Source organism: Vipera berus (assembly GCF_964194415.1).
Source record: "Vipera berus genome assembly, chromosome: 2".
NCBI lineage: Eukaryota > Metazoa > Chordata > Lepidosauria > Squamata > Viperidae > Vipera > Vipera berus.
The window spans coordinates 203,302,796-203,328,241 of record NC_138203.1 but is presented as its reverse complement, the minus strand read 5'-3'; the positions used below and the strand labels follow the sequence as shown (position 1 = coordinate 203,328,241).

Below are 25,446 nucleotides of genomic sequence, written 5' to 3'. Positions count from 1 at the left end.
TATACACTGCCTGATATACAATCAGCCCGGGTTCGAATCTCAGATAAAGGGTATGACTAACTGATGAGAACATAAATGAGTTCGAAATGATCATCTTAGCCTCCCAAATTCTTTATTAGCAATTTGAATAATTTGCACAAATAATGAGCTGTCATAAGTTGACTAGTTCCTGTGGATAAGCCCTGAGCCGGGCCAAAACAGGAATGAAAGAGTTAATTAGCAAGGTCCATTCAAAAAGCCTTGACAAATACTTAAACATACATTTGCCTTGCCTTCCAGCTAATATAAGAGAGACAGAACCTGTGGCTCAGGAGGTTAAAACACTGCCTGATATACAATCAGCCCGGGTTCGAATCTCAGATAAAGGGTATGACTAACTGATGAGAACATAAATGAGTTCGAAATGATCATCTTAGCCTCCCAAATTCTTTATTAGCAATTTGAATAATTTGCATATATATATATATATATATATATATATATATATATATATATATGTTTTCTGAGGTTTTCACGGGTGTTTGTATGTGGATCTTTGGTCATTCGGGTTTTTCCCTGCGTAGAACTAAAGGTGTAGGAGCAACGTTGCGACGGAATCCCATCCGTCATCATCAGGCTGGTGGCTTCAGCTTCCTTCTTCTGGGAGAGAAGGAAGCTGAAGCCACCAACCTGATGATGACGGATGGGATTCCGTCAAAACGTTGCTCCTACACCTTTAGTTCTACACGGGGAAAAAACCCAAATGACCAAAGATCCATATATATAGAAAACATACATACATATATATATATGTAGGTCTAGAGTCTCGGGTTTCTTCCCGCGTTCCTTTCATCTTCAGAAAGTTGTGGCGACGTGGGATTTCGTCGAAACGTCGCCACAACTTTCTGAAGATGAAAGGAACGCGGGAAGATATATATATATATGTCTTTCTTTGTTAACTTCCAGTCTGTTTCTGGAAACAGGGAAAAGTGTAGTTGCAGGTTTCATTTTTAAAGTCTCAACTTTAGAGACATTTTACCATTTTCAGAGTGAATCTGAATCCGATTTTCTGAATAAATCTTTCACTATTGATTCCTTAGTCACAGAAAGGTTTTATTTGAGATGATCTCATAGGCTCTCTGATGCTTCTGTTTTCTAAGAAGATTTAACTTTCTCTCTCTCTTTCTCCCTCTGTATTGTATTATATTTGCTTTATATTCTCGCAACTACTTACTACAATTAGATTTCAAGCTTTTATGATTTTGTCCGTTAAATACCAATTATCTTTTATTGTAAGTTGTCCTGAGAATTTCTGAATGGGTCTCATATAAATGTTGCTAACAAATGTTTCTCTGTTGAATGTTCAAATCATTTCCTTTGTCCCTTAGATGCTATTTAAGAAAGTGCTGGTTTTGATTGGCATTGTATATGTTTTAATTAGGAGATTGCTTTCTTAGAACTAAAACAATGACATTAAGTAAATAAATAAATAAATAAGTACTTTTATCTTGCAGTATACTCTAAATTTTCTCCTGTCTCATTTACTTTGTTGTATTTTTTAAATATTACACAATGTGGAAAAGAAATCTGGTTCCTTTCATTTGAAAAGTGTTATTTTCTATCCAATGTCTTTCTACCCAATCCTGCTGAATTAAATCCTGATCTATATATATATATATATATATATATATATATATATATATATATATATATATATATATATATATATAAAAGGTAAAGGTAAAGGTTCCCCCGCACATGCGTGCTAGTCGTTTCCGACTCTAGGGGCCGGTGCTCATCTCCGTTTCATAGCCGAAGAGCCAGCGTTTGTCCGAGGACGTCTCCGTGGTCATGTGGCTGGCATGACTAGACGCCAAAGGCGCACGGAACGCTGTTACCTTCCCACCATAGTGGTCCCTATTTTTCTACTTGCATTTTTACGTGCTTTCGAACTGCTAGGTGGGCAGAAGCTGGGACGAGTAACAGGCGCTCACTCTGTTACGCGGCACTCGGGATTCGACCCGCCAAACTGCCGACCTTCTGATCGACAAGCTCAGCGTCCTAACCCACTGAGCCACCGCGTCCCTTATTATATATATATATATATATATATATATATATATATATATATATATATATATATATATATATATATATATATATTAAAAAACTGTTGCAATGACCATTACATATGGAAGACTTTTTCGTATGAAGTACTGTTACATTTACTCTGATGGCTCTGGAGAATTGTAGCAAGACCAAAAAGTTATTAATCATAAACCAACAGTTAGGATTATTGGTTTTTCTTTTAATATTTTGAAATATAATTCCAGTAATATTTTCAACTCATTTTACATCTTACATTGCTACAATGTTTCTAGACTGTAAAAACACTACTGGGAGATACAAGATTAAATATTATGTGAACCAATTTCTCCCCTTCTCTCCAGATATCTTTGGAGGAATTTTACAGAAATGTCTTGGAAATGTACTGTATAAAGAATGGAGAAAGTCTTACCAACTGAATTCCTTCCTCAGAATGAACATCATTGCATAAAACCATATTCCAGTTAATTTTCACCCAGTTGCCTTTTTATTAACTAGTCAGTTAATAAACATTACTTATAAATAATGTAACTTTCGGTAAGAGGTACCACATACATGTAATAATTATATAGATCAGCAGTGTTTGCAAATTGAGGGCATTTTGGAATCAATTTCATTATAATAAAATGACTTTATTAGGAAAAATATTTGGCTGGATATCTTATCTATTGCTATACCTAGCAAGTCAAAGTGCCAGGCCAACCTCCAAATTTAGAAGCTATACAGAGCCACATTTGGTTAATATTGGACATGAAGCAATCCTGTGTGTCATCCTGAATACCTAAAACATCTAGAAAGTATGGCAAACTGCTTTACTGTTGTTGCTAGAAAATCCACATGTTTTCTTCCATGTAGTAAGCAGAAATAGCTTTGTTCGGCAATGCTTTTTAAAGAAAAATAAATAAATGGCTGACTATAAATTGGTTCTTCAATTTTTTTTTTAAAAAAGAAAAGTATAACCTTCAAACAAGGACCAAAAAAGTTAAGATTATAAGACTTAAACATATACTGACTAGTATTATCTTGATCAATTGGAAGGAACAAATTAGTGTGAAACATAGTGTAAAACAGTCATTGGACAAGACTCCTTTAATAAATCAAATTTTAATGAATAATAGGCTTGCTGCTTTATTTTGCAAGTAAAGTAAAAAGAGAGATTAGGAATCTCTAGTCAGCTAGTTTACTAAGAAAGAAAGGGACATAAATGTATTTATAATTGTATATATTTCACACTTTTTGACAATTTGACATAAACAGTTGCACATCATAACCAGTAAACAGCAATGTGACTCCATACTGGGACTTTGCGCAAGGCACTTCTTTCTGAGCAGACTGTTTTGCTTTAGACACTTCAAGCTGAATGACATGAAATGTTTTGTCTCACTAATACTTTTATTACTGTATCATGAATTGTCCCACTGGTCAAAGAAGACAAATGGGGAGAAATATCACAAAATATCATTAATGGGATATTTGTGCAATGCAACCTATGTGAGAGATAAACAGTAAAGTTATCATTTACTGTGTACTCTTAACAGATATGTTCCCAGAAATCATGTGTATATTTCAGTCCTGCCAAGAAAAAATATCACTGAATGGGATCTTACTGAATTAGATAAAGGAGATGAAGGGATGTCCTCCTCCTCCTCCCTTTCCTCCTCCTCTTCCTCCTCCTAATATATTATAATTGAAAACAGAAAAAAGTAGAGGGGTATAACACCGAATTCCCAAGCACACATGCAAGAAATATAAGTCAGGAGCCCAGGATGGGAGGGAGGATTAGATACCTCATTACCAAAGCAGCAAGCAAAAGAGCAAGGCGTGAAGGAAATCACGCAAGAGTCATGCATGATTTAATCCTTTAGATTCCCGGAGAATTTTTCCTTAGTCAGTGAAGGTGAGAACAATGTTGCTGTTTATCCATAGCTCAGTATACTATTGCAGCATGAGGGATAGAAGCTCTCAACCTTGTCCTTTCTGCCACTGAAGACGAAAACTATCCAGTTGCAATCACGTTTTCAGCACCACGGACAGCAATTTACCAACCTGAGCGGCAAGAATGGAGCTCGCCGATCCTGCAGTTAAACCTTGGATTCCAGGCATCTAGAAAGGAAGGGATTCTACCCCTTTTATGATAAAAGTAAGCGATTCTTTGAGAGCTGGGCATGTTTGGTAAAGAGCTGGGGGTGTCCTGTGTTTTGTTGCCTCTAAATGTATTGTTGTATTCAAGTTGGGACTTCTGCTTTTGTTTTAAATCTCGTTCATAATTGTGCCAAGGGGAAAGAGCATGTTTTCCTTCATACAGAAGCCTTCTAAAAAGAATACGTTTTATTTCCCTAGGAGACTGGTGCTCTCTTTGTCTGAAATGAATGAAGCCATGCTAACTTTGTGTGGATGGGATGAAACAGAATTGTGTGTTATCTATATGCCGGAAATAAAGCCGAAAGTAATTTGACACTTTTTTTGTGATGTCTGGAAGTTTTCATGTTTCTTCTATGTGGCTTTTTACTTTTAAAATAAAATGATGTGAGATGCATTGGCTAAAGAGAGGAAGTACATTTATATCCTTAGCCATATTTTGCCAGCAATATTCTTGTACTGATTTTTTTCCTCAAATATAAAAAAGATCATTGCTAGCTAGCTATATTAGCTTACCTGGTAAAAAGCAGAAAATGATTTACAGAACTATCTAATCTTTATTTTGAATGTTTGGAATATGTAGAGTCTGCTGAAACGTCAAAATTGTGCTGCCACCTACTGGAGAAGTGATTTTTTTTTTAGCATTTCTGTGTATGTGTGTATGTGTTGTGCATGTGTGTGTTTGTGTCTGTGTGTGTCTGGGGGGCATATGCAAGTGAGATATATATAATATACCATATAAATAACATATTTTAAGCCAAGACAGTGATTTTCAGGGACAATACTTATGTAGATCTCAATCTGAAGAATTTCAGTTTTACTTGTATTAATATTATGGTTTAAAACTTGCTTAGTTTGAAAAGGAAAGGAGATTTTGTTTTTGCATTAACTTTCATGTTAAATTCCTCCTGAAACACCAAGAACTTCACAACCCTTTAAATTTTCAACAAGTAGTCATATAACAAGTACTTTTATGCTATGCTTAGAAAACTATGCATTTAGATTTTTTTTTATTCTGGGTTTTTCATTACATAACAGTGAGAAAATGTGGGATGAATGGAATTCAGAATGAAAATTTAGTTAAAATAAATTCTTCCTGAAAATCCTTTATAAAGTCTTATTTTTGAATGCAATTTAATTGTTTATTAAAACAAAAATTGGAGACAGATTCCAGTTGACTTTAAATAAAACAAATGACAGTTTGAAAGGTTTATGACAATGTATATAGAGTTAATTTGAAGTAATTATTCAAGTGTCATTTACTTACTGCTTTTGAATGGATGTGAAAATATGGAATAAAGACCTACTGATACTTCTATTGATTTCAGAAGGATATGAAGAATATTCTTGAAAATTGATAAACAGTAAAAAAAATGGAAATTATGAAAGTTTTAAAAAAGACAATTGATTCCTGGTAATACCATGACTATAATCACTTATTACTGTTATATTACTGTAAGTACTTAGTATAATCAGATTCTATCCTCTATCCTGTATCCTCATTTGTCTGGAGCCAGTTACTCTGAGTTCAATGTGACCTCTATCTGAATAAGTTTTAAATATTAGAAGGATTAAGTTATAAATTATATTGACATAAATCAGAAGTGGAACATAAAAGTGATGACTAAATAGTAGCTGACGGACTCATCAGCAGTTTTAAAGTTCACATGAATCCTCATATAATTTGTGAACATTATATCTTTTTGGAAGGCAGACATCATGAAATATTAGAGTTGGAAAAGAAAAAAGAGGATTAAAGGGTTCATAAAGCCATAAGTCCACTTATCCTAAGTGTCTATACTGCTGCTCATTCAAGAACTTTTCTTTCTTTCTTTCTTTCTTTCTTTCTTTCTTTCTTTCTTTCTTTCTTTCTTTCTTTCTTTCTTTCCTTTCTGCATGTAAAGGGACTACTTTGATGTTTATTCTGATTCCTTGGAAAATCTTGGTTTCATGTGAAATCTAAACAATGAATACAGTTAGCATAATGTGCAACTTTTATATTGGAAGGAATGATAGAGGACTTTTTGGTGTACATTTTTAAGCCAAATACTAATACTTTCATTATCTACTTAATTTGAACTAGCAAATTGGTGTGTTCCAGGTTCCATTGATTAAACAAACCTATTGGTTCCCTGGAAGCATGCCTTCTCTGTAGCAGCTTTTGCCCTCTTGAACAAGATTTCCCCATGAAATTTGGATGGCCTACTGTATTCTGAAGGTCCTTAAAGACCTGTCTCTTTCTCCTTTGGGGAGAATGATTGATGACCCTTTCTTCCCTTCTGTTCCCTTCTGGGTTTATTTCTTAACCATTGTTGTTCTTTAGTCTTGAACTCTTTTTATGGATTTTTTTCTATTGTTCTTTGTTTATAACTGTTTTCATCATAGTAAGCTGCCCAGAATCATCGGGAATCAGATGGCACGTGTTTCATAAATTCCTACTATTAATACAAGATTCAACATATTGCGCTGCTCCCCTCAAAAATAGTTTTAATATGAAATGAGTCTTTCACTAATTCTTCTATCTTTTATGAAAAATAAGTTTTATTGTCAAAATTAAGGTTTATTTTATTTGAACAGAGTAAGTCAAGTTTGCATACTTCTATTATAGTAGGAAGAGAGGAAAAGTTCACTTAAAATAATATAGTTCAAGGTTGACTCAGCCTTCCATCCTTCCGAGGTAGGTAAAATGAGGACCCAGAGTGTTGGGGGCAATAAGCTGACTTTGTAAAAAAAAATGCCGCTGGGGAGGCGAAAGCCCTAATAAGCAGGCATATACATAAAATGAAGGCTATTGCTAAGCACATTGATTTGTGCTTCTTAGATTGTAAGCCACCCTGAGTCTTTGGAGAAGGGCGGGATATAAATGGGATTTTAAAAAAAAAGGCAAAGTATTCTGAATTTTAACAAAACTTTCTGTAAAAATGGAATACAATTCAGCATTAAGAATTTATCTAATTAAGCAGGAATTTTCGGATGTTGACAAGTCCACATAGCAAAATTCATTGCATTGTATAATTCTATAACATAATTGGACTTACAAACTTCTATAATAATAAGGAGATTGGTATCCAAACAGTAAAGATTAAGATGGTCACAGCAACAGCCGTAATGATAACACAACATGCAGGCATTTTTCAAGCAAAACATGTTTAATGTCCACAAGTAGCACTTGGAAAGTTTTTGTGTTTTTTTTATATCTTGGTGAGCTATTGTAAGCATTATTGGTAAGCTTGCTGGACTCAGTGAAAAAAATTAAGTTCAGTATTGATATACAGTAAGTGAAATATTTTAGTGTAAGAGAAAGTTGGGTCATTGGCAAGTTAAAAAAAACCTGTTTTATGCTGATGAATATATTAATGTGTGGGAGGAATATTAAAGAATTAGTAATATGTGGTTTTATGAGTTACTTTTGTTCTCTTTCCTTTTAATCCTCATATGTATGCATTGAACTTAATTGCACTTTTCATAGTTATTGTAAATTTTGGTGGAAAGAAAATAAAAAAAAATGTTTGGCCAAGTGCAATCCTGTAATTAGTATGCTGCCTAGTAGTGGTTGTGATTGAAACATAATTTGATCCCTTCCAACATAATCCTTTTTTTAAAGGATTTCATTTCTCAAAAATGCATGTGGATAAATCATAAATCAATGCTTATATTATTTATATTTATTTATTTTTCACATTTTTAAACAGAGATGGATATTGGATGGTGTACAGCCAAGTGCCAGCTTTAAATCTAGAAAAAAGAATGTATTCATTTAAATATATTTTTAAAGCATAGTATATTAAATCTGGAAAGGGATGGAACTATAACAAGATAATCTGATACACATGTTTTTGATATATACTCTTAATCACATCACTGAGGTAAAAAAGTAAAAATGTGATTCTGGGTACAACCTTTGCATTTTGCCTTCTTTAATCTCTCCCCCCTTCCCATTTTTTTTTATTAAAAAGTTTTAGAATACATTTTATCTTTAACAAACAACAAAAAAAAGAAAAAGAAACCCCCCCAACCCCCTTCCCTCCCACCCTCCCCAACCCTCCCCAACCCCACCCTCCCTTTCCCCTCCCCCCCACTTCCCAGAGCAGAATACAGGGTATAAAAATACAAACAATCATAATCTAGCTTACACAAACAATCCTGAACTATATAAACTATCGAACTTTAACTCATATAGATAAACTCCAAACATATATATATACATCATATCAATAATTATTCAAAAACAAGATAATACTTTTCAATCTACCCAATAAAAACAATCACAAATAAAACAATTTATATCAATTGTCTAAAGCTGTTCTTCTTCCCAACTAAGCTTTAAATTCATATTATCCTGATATATTATACAAATTAAAATACCATAGATTACTTCCAAACTTAAAATTTTTTTATATAATCACATCATTCTTATATTCTATTACCTACTCCAATATTGCCCATAAAAGTATTACAAATTAATTTCAATCACACATAAAACAATTTATATCAGTTTTATAAAACTATTCTTCTATCCAACTAAATTTTAACATACTAAAACCAAGTTTATACAACCTTTCCTTCTCCTAATGTATTATACAACTTAAAATACCATACATTACCTTCCAGGCTTAAAACTTTCCATCCAAATAACAAAACATAACCTATAGAATATCAATAAACACTACTACAAATCTTCCCAATTAAATTTTCATAATCATCTTAAAACTAAAGCAACACAAAATATTATATAATTATTTTATAAGGGTGAAAAATGAATCCCCAAATACTTAATTCTTCTAGCATCCTTATTACATTATTATCTCTTGCAATTATGCAACTAAGTCCTCAGGTTTGCTTCATTCTTCCAGAAGCAGCACACCTCTTCCACCCCCTTCCCATTTTTGTTAATGGGAAGATATGATCTCATTTTGGATATATATTTATTATTTTATTCTCTAGTCAATGTTAAAAGTGCTAAACAGGAAATAGATAAACAGATTTTTTTTCATTCCACTATAACATGGGCCCTCAAACTCTTCCACTCATTTACCTCTTCATGAAGTTTCTGATTGCTCATTGACTTCAAATATTCATTATATGAAAATAATTGAATAAATACTACTTTACCTAATAGTGCTACAAATTATAATAACAACATCAACATCAACCATCCTGGATGGACAGTTAGATAGATAAATGATAGATAATGATAGGCAGGCAGACAGACAGAAGTCAGACAGACAGAAAGAGAGAAGAGAGACAGACAGAGAGACAGACAGACAGAGAGACAAACATACTATCTGACACCAAAACATTTTTGGGTAATTCACAATATTAAACCAATACAATTAAAAATGTAGTACAGAATAAATAACCAAGATGGCGTCTAACCAATCCATATGGAACATATACAAAATCTCATCTCTCCATATTTATTTATTTATTTATTTATTTATTTATTTATTTATTTATTTATTTATTTGTTGAATTTATATACCGCCCTATTCCCAAAGGACTCAGGGCGGTTCACAGGGCAAGTTAAAAAACAATACAAAAGAGAGAATAAAATTAAATTAAATTAATACAGCCCACAATTAAGATAACATTAAAAATTAAAATTTAAGATTAATTTAATTTAATTCAATTTAATTTAATTAATATAATTAATATAATTTAAAATTCCTCAGTCCAGGCCAGACAATTCAAACAACCAGGTTTTTAAGTCCCGGCGAAACGAGTGAAGGTCGGGGGCATACTCTGTCTCTCACAAACATATATATTGTAAACATATGGTATGCTTGTATGTAATTTCTGGAAACATGAGCATGCATGCATGTATGCATACCAGAGAAATGAAATTTGGTAATGTGATATACATTCAGTGAAAAAAAAACTTCATATAATTACAGAATATCAAGGCCAAAGAAATGCATGGTTTTTACTAGATTTGTACTAAAAGGATATTAGAGGTCTGCAAAAATTTTCTACTGGAATTGGTTTTTTTACATTCTTATATCATATAAAATGCATTTTTTATATTATTCCCATTTGTTGTAGTGATGTCTTGGATCAAAATGGGAAATGTTCTCAGCTTCTTATTCTCTTGGTAGGTACTGACGTCCTTTGGGTTTGGTTTAGACAACATTCACACCAAAGTCAAGACTTGATTGATGGTTTTATCTCCACATATGGGACAATGGTGATTCATATGTATTATATGATCACATATTTTGATTTTCAGGAGGAATCCTGCCAAAGGTATCTATATCATCTGATTCCTTTAACAACAAAACACAACAAAAAGCAGGACTGACAAGCTAACTCTTAATCAAAATACTGTTCTCCAATGTCACCAAATGTCAACACGTTATTCCCAGAAAAGCACCCTTTCTTAAATGCTTGCCTAACGAGATTGATCACTAGCAATCTTCATAGAATATGCAAATACAGAGTAATTTAAATGCAAAGCATCATTAAACAAAAATGTTAAGATAGGTGCAATCAAGGCTCATAATTAGACTTTAAGAAGAATGCATCAGTTTCACTGTCTGTACATGGGATTAATTTCCAAAGCAGAGAAGAATGGCAACATAAAGATCTGCTGTTACTGACTGGTAATAAGTTTTACTATCCCTGCAGAGATAGCTAAATATTATTCTTGGAATTATTTAAAGTTGAGAAAAATATTTTCTATTGAAGATTTATTGCTGAGGGGTAGGAATAAGAACAAAATTCTTGGTCAAGTTAGGGTAAGGCCATTTAGCTGAAATTAATGTGTAAATATTCAATTTCTATGACAATTGCACATAATTTTCTGTACCATTTTCTCTTTGATGTAATTTAATATTCAAATATTTAAATTCAATATCAAAATATTGAATTTAATCATTAAATATTTGATTTCATTTTCTATGATACTTTATTCTTTTGTTTTCTTTTACTATTGAAGTATAAGCATTTTGTTTATACCAATCCCTAAGAATTATTTTTCCTTAATATTTGCTCTTTTAATAATTTCAATCTCCCAAGGCTATGCATGACCAGAAAAGGCTGGTCTTTGGCATCCCCAAATTTGTAAATTTTGGATTATATGCTTAAATGTTAGAAATGTAAAGATGCACAGTAGAGAACTTAACCTGTAAAAATTGGTATATAATAAAGCTGCTATGTAGACTTCTGCATAAAGTGGGTATCTATAAGTATTAAGCTATTTTATCACAAGAATTTTGAACCAGTATCCAAGACATCAATATTGAAGACATTAACTGGTACATCTTAGTTACTATGCTACCCTGTCTATTAGATGCATCCTGTATTGTAGAGTGTGCACTGAAGCATATGATGATTTTTTTACAGGAGTTTGCATACTTCTTCTGTCATTATTTATATAAAAGCTCTTATTGTAGTCGTTTTTTCACTCAATGGAAAAGCACCATGGTATCTGTTCCATTTCAGTCCATCCAAAAGTAAATAAGCCACTAATATGTTTCCCTACATCTGTTGACTTGTAATATATCTTTATTATGAAATGCATTTACCATGAATAAATATTTGGATTTTTCGTGTGTGTGTTTAGTAAATGTTTTGTTAATGTTTTAAAATATGGTCAAAAGATAAGGGAATGAAATTAAGTACAATTAAAGAATGTCAATGGAATCAATTCTGAATTCTATGAAATATACTCCCAAATAGAATAGAATAGAGCTGGAAGGGACCTTGGAGGTCTTCTAGTCCAGCCCCCTGCTCAAGCAGGAGAACCTATACCATCTCAGACAAGTAATTGTCTAGCCTCTTAATCATACATGATAAGAGATTGTAAAACCGGTGATAATTTTGGACAATTGGACAACTAGCCAATGCTTTTGTTCTTTCCTTTTTTTGATCCCAGAGTATCAAAGGAAACAATAAATTTGTTTCTTAGAAGTGAAGGACAAGTAAAATTGCCAAAAGAAAACAATTGTTTATGAACCAGCCTTTTAGTCTCAATTATTATGCTTGTTATTCGAATACTGCCAAGAGAAGACTCTGTCAGCTTTTGAGAAGCTCTGATTTTGGCCAATATCCAAGGCATTCTATAATATTCTACAACATTTCCATGATTTTCATTAATGGTATGCAGGTCTTGAAATTTCTGTTTTAAAAATAACATTAGACAAAAGGGGGAAAATATACAGTATATATTTGAAAAGACTTTAATTGCTCACATTCATGAAGAAGCATGCAAGCATCTGTATTAATATCATTAAAGTGGTAAAACCTGACCTCTCATTTTTCAAAGGTTTTCTTCATCTGCAGAAAAGAGTTTCTGCATTTCAGTCTTATTCTCAGGTGATTTAACTTTTGCTTGCTTGTTTGTTTGTCAGGGGATTTGTTTTAGGTTACATTGTGTATGATTTTATTGGTTTCATTTTACAACATTAATAGCCCTCTGCAGTCTTCATAAACTCTGGGTAGAGTACAGTAAAGTCCAAAGGATGTATTAAAAACCTAGAAATCATAGAAAAAGAATGATTCACATAACTAAAAGCCAAATGCCCATTGGGGTCTATCTGTCTATCATTATCATCATCATCATCATCATCATCATCATCATCATCATCAATCTATTATCTATCTATCTATCTATCTATCTATCTATCTATCTATCTATCTATCTATCTATCTATCTATCTATCTATCATCTCAAATTAATATACTGCCAATCTCCTGAGTATTTTATATTTGCAAAATACTGCTGGCTGCTCTAATTAATGCTGATTTGTTTATTTTTTTCATTTATACATCTTTGTCACTTTGCTTTGGTTTGGTGGTCCGTGTTGTCCAAAGTTAAAGCATGCTTTTCATGGAATTAATTCAGATCATCTCTTAGGATTTAAATAAGGCATGAGACACCAGAGATCACTGGAGAAATTATTTACTCTGGATGTTGTACTTCGATCTACCCTTTGGCCAACATAGTTCAGTTACTTTTTCTTTCTTTGGTCAAGAAATGGAAAGCAATTTTTCTTCCCTCAGACTGAGAATTGGAAACATACTGTCATGTATGTGTAGGAAGGTGTGTGTGTTCAGTTGCCGAACAAGCATTTCTATTGATTAAAAGCACTGTTGAATTTGATGGTGAGGGTAAATATCATAACCTCACAACTTGAGTAGACAATAATTTGATCATTCAACAGCAGCAACAGCAAAAAAAATAATCATTGATTAAAGTGATATGAAACTTTGGAGTTCCTCTGAATTCTTTATCAAATATTTATATTTACACTACATTTTTATGTATGTTTATGTGTATGTCATGTTGTCATCTTTGTTTTTAAAAGGAAGCATGACATTTCTGCAGAGAAAATATGTTCAGATTTAGGAATCCATAACTCAGATTAATGACTTCAAAGAGACATTAAAATTATTTTACGTTTTCAGTTTTCCAGCAATATTTTTAAACTTACTAAAACTACTCAATTTCTTGTAAGGGATGCAACATTGTGTGTAGATTTCAAGACCTCACTCAAAATTCAAACCCGATTTTGCTTTCACGATCTCTCACCTTTATACTTCTGACTGTGTAATTAGGAGTTATACAATATTAAACATAAATAATGAAGTGTAATTTTTTTGAAGATGTTATAAAACAAAAACAAAGTCTAGTGGAAGAAATCATAGCCAGATATCATTAAAATTATCATATCATTTAGAATCATTCACTTGTAGCCTTTGGCCTGACTGTTATCACCATTGTTCCATTGGCCTCTTCATCCTAAACTCAGACGTACAGTACTCTAGTACAATATTGGCACATTTGACTTTATATATACCATTCAGCTTTAATGTATGATTTTGGCTTATTGTGTCATGTCATCCTGCTTTTTTGCAATTTGAAAATATGCTAAGCCATGCTCTCCTGAAGAAGATCATGTGAGGTCTTGGAGGTGTCTCATCTCCTTGGATTATTCCTTTAAAGAAGGCTACTTATTGAACTATTAACTTAGAAATGAGAGACCATTATGTATTCAAAGAACAATTACTTACTTTGAAACTGCTTGGTTTGGAACAGAACGTACAAAAGGAGATCTCATAAAAAATACAGGTGGCTGGGTTTTATGACTTACCAGTTTTATTTTTATTTTTAGTGGTTGTATTTATGTTTATATTAATTAACGGTATTCTCTTTATTCCCAACTTTAGCTAGCATTTGATTCTAGCTGAAAATTATAATAGGTATACTGGAATCATGCAGATTTCTCTAAAGCATGCTCTGTTTGAATGTTTCTGTGTAAGAGGGCTAATCTAGTCAAGCAGCTATTCATTTCAATTAAACAGTTAATTCCTTCAAACACTCTTTAACAGAATGTGGAAAATCTATGGATTTAATATTCGGCAGATCAAATTATTATAAAGAATCTCTGTCTTACTATGTTCCATTATTTCCATCCAGGCTTGAACACCTCATCCCACAAACATGCATCGGCGACACACCATCCGGGAGAAAGGGAGGAGGCAGGCCATCCGAGGCCCAGCCTATATGTTCAATGAGAAAGGCACCAATTTGACATCTGAGGAAGAACATTTCTTGGACTCAGCAGAATATGGCAACATCCCAGTGGTACGGAAAATGCTAGAGGAATCCAAAACCTTGAATTTCAATTGTGTTGATTACATGGGACAAAATGCCCTGCAATTGGCAGTTGGCAATGAACATCTGGAGGTCACTGAACTTCTTCTAAAGAAAGACAATTTAGCAAGGGTTGGAGATGCCCTCTTGTTAGCCATCAGTAAAGGATATGTACGGATTGTGGAAGCAATATTGAACCATCCAGCCTTTGCACAAGGGCAGCGTCTCACTCTAAGCCCACTCGAGCAAGAATTACGAGACGATGATTTTTATGCTTATGATGAAGATGGAACACGCTTTTCCCATGATGTTACCCCTATTATACTTGCTGCTCATTGCCAAGAATATGAAATTGTTCATATATTGCTCCTGAAAGGGGCACGGATAGAAAGACCTCATGACTACTTCTGTAAATGCAATGAATGCAATGAGAAGCAAAGAAAAGATTCATTCAGTCATTCTCGATCAAGAATGAATGCCTACAAAGGATTAGCAAGTGCGGCTTATTTGTCTCTATCTAGTGAAGACCCTGTTCTTACTGCTTTGGAGTTAAGCAATGAGCTGGCAAGACTAGCCAACATTGAGACAGAATTCAAGGTAATGTAGAAAACTTCTGTACTTATAACTTTATTTTGTCTAATTGCATTTAGACTAAACTATATGTTAAGTATAAGCATGCAAATGTTATGTCTAGGTTTCTTTTTTCAAATGGCAGCCATGGGGAAAAGAATATCAGGACTGAGACCAAGGTGAATAGGTGGAAAATATACTGTACCTATTTTTTGATATGCGGCAACTCTTCTGAAATTGATGTACAAAGTTTCCATTCAGCTTCGGAGGAGGAAGCTACTGTTGATGACAATGGACTTTCACACTTCCTGAAACCAACAGAAGTTTTGGAAGGGAAGTCTATCAGCCTGCAGCATGAACAAAAAATATATTAGGTTTTCTTACTTGCATTCTTTAGTTGTGACCTTGACTTGAGCCAGCCATCTGAAAATATACATGTGTTATGTTCTTCCTTTAAGGAAAAAAGTCTGTATAAAATAACTCAGTAACAGGAAATCTGATTTCAACCTTGTCTTCTGCTACATCTTTATGCTGAGAAAAGAATTTCCACTTGACAGGTTGGCAGAACATAATATTTTGAGATTTTCCAATTGTAAAAAGATACATATTTTACAGACTTGCTGTGAAAAATCACTGAGGCTGCCTGTATTTTATGAAAAAGTAACGAGTGAAAGAGAGACTGAAAGGTTCATTTTTTAAAACTTTTTTAAAGCCTTAGTTTAATGTTTAGTCACTATCAATTTATCATCCAGCCTTAAAATGACTTAAGGCAAGATTATCAAAAGAAAGACAATGATAACATTAACAATTTACTAACAAATAACAAATACAATAGTAACAACGATAACAGTTTTACTTGACAGATTGCAAGTATTGGAATTAAAGCATGAATTTATGTGATTGTTACCTTAGTTTTGGGTATTCTTTGATATTATTGGTTTTTAGATCCCCAATTCATTTTGCTTTTGGATTGTGAGAATTGCATCTTGCCCATTGCTTCTGTTTATTGTGTACATTTTTCTTTGTGCTATTTGGAGCCAGGTACCATTCTGATGCTAGTGAAATGTGTTTCATAGACCCTAGAAGCTAGAGATGTCACACTTACTTAATGTCTAAATACAACTTACATGTCTTTAACTTGGTGGTTGGATGGAGAGGATACCTTACCAAGACAATGATATTTTGTTGTTGGTGTCCTGGGATTCAGATTACAACCTCAGCTTATGGTTTAGCCACATCAGTAGCCACATGCTTTAAATATGTTCAGAGGGGCTTAAATTCATGCTTTCCTAAGGTTCAATTACCTCAGGCCTAAACCCTAAAATAGAAATGAAAAGAAATATAAATCATATTTAAAATGAAATGAAAGAGTCAGAATTGAGTGATAGGACACAAATACTGGAACATGTTGCCTCTTTTACCTTTGATGGAGAAATTACTGACATGAGAAAGTCATGGCTGTGGCCACAAACTAATCTAGAGGTCTGAATTCTGTTAGCTTAAAGAGAAAGTAAAGTAAGTTTTGTGCAATAAAAATGACTTAAAGCAGGACTGTTATGAGAAAGACAATGATGATGGTATATTGCCAATTTTACTTGAAAGGTTGCATGCAAATATTGAAATTAAAGCATGAAACAAAGGAGCGCAGGGAATCCTCTTTTACCGACTGCCCCTTATAGTAACTGTTCATTACCATCATGATGAAAAAGTAACTTTGTGACCAAACCTCACATTGATGCTCTTCACAGGTCTGTAAAGCAAAGGAAAGCCAGGGTTAAGATTGTAAACATAATAATAGTTTTATTTAGCTACTGCTTTGCTTTACAACCAAGTTTGCTGGTCCCAACTGTCATCAACAAATGAGGAACTACCTGTAATTTACATTTATTTATTTAATTAATTTGTAACCCGCCTTTATTATTTTTATAAATAACTCAAGGTGGTGAATTTATCCAACTCACCTTCTTCCTCCTATTTTCCCCACAATAACAATCCTGTGAGGTGAGTTGGGTGAGAGAGGGTGACTAGGCCAAAGTCACCTTGGCTTTCAAGGCTAAGGCAGGATTTGAAATCAGGGTCTCCCACTTAACCATCAGACCAAACTTGCTCTCTATATTTTATATCCTCTCATTGAAAAAAATTAGCATGGAATGTTCCAGTGATGAAAATTGTTTTGAACTAAGGAAAAACTTCCTGTCAGTTAGAACAATTAACCAGTGGAACAACCTGTCTCCAGAAGCGGTGAATGCTCCAACACTGGAAGTTTTTAAGAAGAGACTGGACAGCCATTTGTCTGAAATGGTATAGGGTTTCCTGCCTGAGCAGGGGGTTGGAATAGATGACATCCAAGGTCCCTTCCAACATCATCATCATCATCATCGTTGTTGTTGTTGTTGTTGTTGTTGTTGTTGTTGTTATTTTAGTGGCATTTGCAAACACAATCAAATTATATTAAGTACAGGTGGTCCGTGACTTACAACCATTTGTTTAGTGAATGTGAATTAAGAACAGGACTGACTTTAAGAAGAAGAGATAAAGTAAATGATGATACAGATAAATGTAATGATGCTGCTTTATATGACATTCACATTTTTCAGGGTAACATAAGCAAAGGCTTGTACATCCTCTCAAAAATTTTACATCTCGGCTTTGGCATAACTAGATGTTATTTTTAAGTATAAAGGGTGTGTGTGTGTGCACACGTGCGTGTGTGTGCATGTGTGTGCATGCGTTGCACGTGTAAGCATGCTTTCAAGTCTTGACTCCTGGTGACTGGTCCATGCAGTTTTCTTGTCAAGATGTTTTGGAAGTGGTTTGCCACTGCCTCTTTCCTAGGGCTTAGAGAAAATGGGACTGGCCAAAGGTCACCCAACTGGTTTTGTACCCAAGGCAGGACTCCTGGTTCTCCTGATCTCCTGGTTTTCAGCCTGGTACTTAATAACTACACCAAACTGGTTCCTATAAAGATATTAGACTTTTTTAAATGTATAAACAACTCTGGTCTAGAGGCATATTTTTTAAAACAACAACAACAACAATAATCTTCCTGAATTGCACCAGGGTAAGATTGGAAGGATCTGATTTGCAATGAGTTATTGTAGATTATTTTTGGAAGGTCAGTTTCAGAAGGTGCTTCTGTATTCTTGTTGATGCCAAAAATGTTCCCCTGCAATTGTCTGTTGACCTGAACTCTATGTGATATGCAAGTAGTCTTTGACTTACAACCGTTTGTTTAAGGACCATTCAAACTTACAGTGGCACTGAAAAAAGAGATTTTACAACCTGGTCCTTGCTCTTACAAACTTTGCAGCATCCCCACAGTCACATGATCAAAATTTGGATGCTTGGCAACCAGCATGAATTGGTTGCAGCATCCCAGGGCCATATGATCACCATTGGCCAGCTTCCCAGCCAGCTTCTAACAAGCAAAGTCAATGGGGGAAGCAGAATTCACTGAACAACTGCAGTGATTTGTTTAACAATCATGGCAAAAAAAAGTTGTAAAATCAGGTGTGACTACTTAACAACCACCTTGCTTAGCAACAAAAATTCTGGTTCAAATTGTGATTGTAAGTAGGACTACCTGTATAAATCACCACTGGGAAAGGTGCTGTGAAAGTTTTTGGGTGTGGTGGCTAAGGATCCAAACCCAAGAAAACTACTGAAGTTTAGAATCAGTGTATGATGATAACGATGATGATGGTGATGATGATGATGATGACGATGACAACAACAATAACAACAATAGTTGGAAGGGACCTTGGAACCGGTGGTATGCATACCACCTGTGGTACTTTGCCATGTGGCAGGTGGTACGCGACTGCTAGCCAAGTGTAGCAGGGGGCAGGAATGAGCCAAAGTGACCCAAGCCTGAAGGAGAGGCAGCTGCAGGATTGTCTGGGCTCAGCAGAAGCCCCAGGAACCGGCAGGGCTCCAGCTGATTGGCGCTTTGGGAAGCAGGGTGGAGCTGGAGGTGAACTGAAGAAAAAGTGGGGGGCTATAAAAGGAGGCTATAAAAGGAGGAAAGGGGGGAAAAAGACAACAGGGAAAGAGAAGGAGAGCTCAGCCAGCAGGGAGGAAACAGGGACAGAGCAGCAGCTGTTGCTGGAAGAAAAGTTCTCCTTGTTCATTTTCTCCAGCCAGGAGAATGCAATCAGTGCTGATGAAATGAAAAGCCGGCATGTCAGAAAGGAGGTGGAGCCTTTCAGTCTCAGAATGCAACTTTGTGATACATGACATGCCTAAGGCATCTTAAAGAAAAAAACCCAGAGTTTATGTGTTTCTTATTTTGTGAGCCTTTCTTGCTTTGCACTTGATTCCTGTGTCTTTAAGGGTACAGGGAAGGGATTGATGGTGGGGGATTGGGGGTGTATTCTTACTACACTGTGAAAGGAGAGATAAGAAGGGCTGACCAGCTAGCTCAGGAGTCCAGAAACGTAGCAATTTTAAGACCTGTGGACTTCAACTCCCAGAATTCCTCATCTAGCCATGATGGCTAAGGAAATCTGGGAGTTGAAGTCCACAAGTCTTAAAAGTGCCAAGTTTGAAGACTCCTGAGCTAGCTGTTAGTGGTGCATATTAATGAACATGGATAAGTTCATCAAACGTTTGACAGTGCAAAGGGAAAGTGATTCAGCAAAGGAACAACCACCAAAGAAATTAAAACTGGTACTTTTTCCCTTTTTTCCTACAGTTTGTAATATTTTATTAGATTATTGAATAAAATACAAAAATACAAAAGCAAATAGTAGGGCACAGTGGGGAGGAAAAATTGGGGAAAAGTGAGGGGGAGAAGGGAAAAAGAACAGACTTCCTCTGTTGCAGTAGAAGGAAGCATTGAACCTCAACTTTTTACTTTTCCATAATATTATAAACTAGCCATTTCTATAACAACAAAAGAATCTAATCAGTAAAACCCCAAATCCCCCCCTCTCCCTTTTTTTAGTCAAGTTTAGACACCTTGCTAAGCACTGGTGGTACTCAAATACTGTCCTAAAAGTGGTACAATCTGTGAAAAGGTTGAAAATCCCTGTTCTAGACCAACCCCCTGCTCAGGCAGGAAGTCCTATGTTGGTTAAACAAATGAAACTCAATTCTGTTCCCAAAAATGTAATCTGTAGATTCAGTGTAAGCAACTTTCTCCTTATTTTCAGTGTAAGCATATTTCTGCTTATTTTCAGCGTAAGCAACTTTCTGTTCAGAAAGAGTAAGAATAATAAGCCAAAGAAATCAAAAAGCATAAGAAGAAAAGGTAAATGTAATACAGATAAAAAGTGTTTATATAAAACCCTTCACTATAACACTCTACACGTTTCAATCCTTGAAAACCAGGGCTTTTTTTCTCATAGAACGCTCAGAATGGAGTTCCGGCACCTTTTTTGGATGGAACCTTGTAGGTGGTTTGTATGACATGTGTGAGTTCCGGCACCTTTTTCTTTTACAAAAAAAGCACTGTTGAAAACTATCCATGCTTCTATTTTTCCCTCTTTCTTTTTCAGGCTACCATTAATTTCATCCAACCATGACTTTACTGGCCTTTCCTTTTTTCTCTTGACCTTCTTTCGTCTATTATATATTTATTTTTCATTCAGTCATTATTCATTGTCTTAATGTGACCAAAGCACTTATTCACATTTGCATTTAATTTATGTTCATTCAGTACTTCTCAAACTTATATCTTCTTGTTTTACTCTTAAGTAACCCCTTGACACTATATGTAATGTGCTTTTATATTTCTCTTGACTTATTCAACTCTCATTTCCTTATAAAAAGGAGGGCAGAAGAAAGCTCCCACAGAATGAGTCTGGCTTCCAATGAGCATTCATTCCTAGTAACAGACCACATTTATGCTGGGTTTTTTTTTTTCCATTATTTTGTTTTCTTGGGCACCAGCATTGATAGCAACCATTCCCATGTCACTCTTCAACATACAGTATCACTGAGATAAATCTCTAAACAAAACTTCTTTCAGTATTCTCTTATGTCAGTTCCCTCCCAAATAATTTCATCTTTTTTCCTTTGAATTTCATTCACTCTCCTGATGGTTATTTACTTAGCCCTTTTCACCCATTCTGAAAAGATTTTTTTTAAAAAAAATATAATACCAAAATACTTCTGCAGTTCCTCTGATTTAATTTGAATTGTTCTGTGATCTCTTTGATTGCATTTTTTTGCAAGTACATTTTTCTCCCTATACCCATTTTATATATTTTTTCTCACTCATTTTTGGCAGTAGTCATTCTGATATTATTTTGACTTCATCCCACAACCTCATTCACTCCATCATTCCATTGAGCATCCTTTTTTGTACTCCCCATCAGCATAACTCCAGACATTTCTCTGGCACTCTATAACATAATTATTTTAACTCTGTTCCAAGCAGCTTCTCCATCCTCTTTCCTTATGTCAAGTTCCTATTCATTCTGTGTGAGATAGTTTACCTTCTAATATTTTTTAATTCAAGAAGCATACTTTCTTTTCCTGCAGATATTCTATTTTTCTTCCCATTTCTTCCCCTTTGTTCCTCTTCTTCAATGCCTATCTTTTCCCATGATCCTCTCTCATCACCAGAAAAAAATGGTATTCTTCACTAATTCTGTCAACCTTTTATCATGTCACCAATCAATGGTGCATTTAGATGGATATTAATTCTTTTTCCATATATTTATTTATTTTATTTATTTTATTTGTTTGTTTTTATATACCGCCCTTCTCCCGAGGGACTCGGGGCGGTGTACAGAGCAAGGTAAGTATACAGTAAAAAAATAGCAAAAATAAATGAAACCCCAAAATCTTTCTATCAGGCCAGGCCGGCTTGCTGGAATAGGTAGGTTTTTAAGTCACGCCGGAAGGTGCGAAGGTCGGGGGCCATCCGGATTTCGGCAGGCAAGCAGTTCCAGAGGGTTGGCGCACCCACTGAGAATGCTCTCCCCCTGGGGGCCACCAGCCGGCATTCTCTGACCGGTGGCACCCTGAAGAGGCCTTCTCTGTGGGAGCGCACAGGACGGAGGGGTGTTGACGCTGGCAGTAGGTGCTCCCGTAGGTAATCCGGACCCATGCCATGTAAGGCTTTGTATCACTAGCACCTTGAATTTCACTCGGAAGGCAACTGGAAGCCAGTGCAGCTCACGGAGGAGAGGTGTGATATGGGAGTATCGGGAAGCCCCCAAAAGTGTTCGTGCAGCTGCACTCTGCACCAGCTGAAGCTTCCGAGTGGCTCTCAAGGGCAGCCCCATGTAGAGAGCGTTGATTGCATTCAAAATATTACACAATTTTTCTCAAAACCCATCTCTGTTTTTTTTACATTATCATCATTCACTGCAGCTTGATGAAGATGCTATCTGTTCAAATCATATCTGATTGATTCTATGAACCAGCTCTCCCCACATTTTTCCAATTTTGTACAGTTTCTTTCAGTTGCTTTATGCTTTGGCTGTTGTCGATTTGGATGGTGTCTAGCCATTGTGTATCTGGTGGCCTCATTTCCTTTTACTGTACTATTGACCACTCCAAACAAAATTGCCTTTTCCAGTGAGTTTGATTTCATGACATGGTTGAAATAAGTAAGGTGGAATGTTGTGATTTTCCCTTGCAGCAAAATGTCTGGTTTCCTATACTCCACCACTTGGTTGTTTGTCCCCTTTGCTCTACTGGAGCATAACATGTAGCAAACATTAACCTATGGATTCCTACTTTTATATACATTGATAACATACTATCAATGTATATTTTACGAAGTTTATACTTTCAAATTTTAGCTCTTTATTTGAAATTAGACTTACATGTTCACATTCTTGTATTTAATTATCAGAATATAACCCTCAAAATCTAATCACCTTCATTCAGTTCTTTAACATCTTTCCTTTTTATGTTGCATAAACATACATTTTTTTTGTTTTCATCTGTTAATTTATTCTCTTTACCATTTACTTCCCATAACTTCTATGTCACAATTTTCCATATACTGTGATCATCATCAGATGGCCCCATATATATTGACTACTGGTATCCATTATGAGTTTGGTCAATCCAGGCTTTCACAAATCCTCTTTTAGTAACAATTTCAGACCATTTAAATTAGGTATTCAACTGTTTTTGTATCCATGCCACATGCAGCAGGACCTATAGTAGTGAGGATAATAGCCCATAGTTTGGGTACATCATGGCCAATATGTCAGAAGTCAGTCCAAACCCAAGTTTTATCGCAAGCAAGTTCCCATTATTTAAGGTAAAGAAGGCTTTGCACTCTAGAGGCATCCTGCAAGCTAGCATAACTATTGCCTATGTAGAAGGTTTATATAGTGTATTGAAATACATCCAGGATGTACAGAGATAAAAGATCTAGACATATTTAAATAGAGCCTGGCGGCAGGTAAAATACTTCTTTTAGTAAGAAAATAACAAGAATGGAAAGTCTGTTCAGACTGCTTTTTATTGTTCTTACTCTTCTCCCCAGGTGGGTTGCTGTTTTTGAAAAAAAAAATACAGGTTGGTGATGCATTACAGCTTGGCACATTGTATTATTTTTCTCTCTCTTTGCTAGGTCTAAGGAGGGCATTTCATCAAAATAATTGCCTGGAAAAAGAAAGCATGTAGGAGTCAAATTCCTGGAATGTAAAAGGAGGGTTACAGGACAAGCCAACTGATAAATTGTGGAAAAAAAAACTTAGGGACTGTTAATAGGCTCTTTATTGTGCATGCAGTAAATGATTTTTTCATCAGTAGAGTTGCCATGTTCATTGAGATCAAATGAAAAAGAAGATCAGGCAGGAGCAAGCAAAGGAAACACTGTTCTCTGTAGAGAATTGCTACATAAATATTGATAAAATACAAAGTCAAAAGATGGGATAGAATCCAACAAGTTTTCAAATACGTCGTATCTACTTGTCCACTCATCTATATTTGGTGTGACTCAGTGGTGGTCAAATACTACTTTTATTCGTTTTTGTAAATCAGTTTAGATTTCTTTTCATGGTAGTCACTTATGTGAAAATATACATTGCTTTTTTAAATAATTCATATTTATTCCTATATTTATTTGTTGCATATAGGTTCTACTTTTCCTCCAAGAACTCAGAATGTATATATACCACAGCCCCCACCTAACCTTCACAGCAACACAAAAATAAATAAAAGGATGATGATTGGCTCAAGGTCGACTGCTTGACTGGGTCTAGATTACCTAATTCAAGAAGGTCATCTTATTCCCCAATCTAAGTCTGTGCTCTAACTACTGTATTACATGATTTGCTAGTGAATTGATTCTATCTAATAGTAGCTTTCAACTCCACAGATGAATCTTTCCACTCATTCCAATGCAGCTATTGAATCTTTTTCTCAATTAAAGTATGAATAGCCTTTGTGGCCATCATACATATTAAAGAATCATGGGTAATGATTCTGAGTCTCTAAAGAATTTGGTCATTGACAGATTGAACATTGGCTAACTGTCACCTCAGGTTTTAATACCTGAGGTGAATAAGATATAGTTGCCCTACAGCCAAATACATCTGAGACAAAAGTCTTTATAATTTCTATTTCCTATGAAATAGAATCAGAAAATGTAGGGATAACATCATTATTTTTAATAGCCTTTATGGAATTCCATTTATATTTCTTTTTACTTAGCTCTAGTTTTAAAAAGTACCCCCCCTCAATAAACTAATATAAAAAGATTATAAAGAAAGTTGGGAGCCAATTTTTGAAGGGTGAACTTGGTGGCTGGATATAATTCTGAAAAATATCATGTAATAGCAATCTACCTCAAATTCAGTGATATTGATTTAACAGCCGTATTTATCCTTCTGAAGATAATGTTAATCCTAGTCAATATTTAACTGAGGAAAAAGTATCTGATCCTAAATGAAAGCATGTCAGTAAGTTCCATTAGAAAGCTGGTAACTTTCCATCAGAAAATTGAAGTAATAATCATGGCCAGTTAAAAAAAAAACTGTACCAGTGAGATAGGCTCATTCAATGAAGTACCAAAGATAAATCAACAAACAATAGAATGAGAGAAAATAAAAATGGTATCAACTAAGGATAAGTAGACTAATATA

At 34.8% G+C, this 25,446-nt stretch overlaps 1 protein-coding gene across 2 annotated transcripts in view; it reads left to right on the top strand.

Annotated features, from left to right (window-relative positions):
• Window positions 1-14,665: 14,665 nt before the first annotated feature.
• TRPC7 (transient receptor potential cation channel subfamily C member 7) overlaps window positions 14,666-25,446 on the top strand; it is a gene marked incomplete at both ends in the record, with an annotated part of 178,874 nt that continues 168,093 nt past the window's right edge. For both annotated transcript variants that reach the window (XM_081316764.1, XM_081316763.1), the window contains one exon: window positions 14,666-15,415. In XM_081316764.1, the coding sequence (XP_081172890.1) occupies window positions 14,666-15,415 (750 nt within the window). The remainder of the gene's footprint in view (window positions 15,416-25,446) is intronic.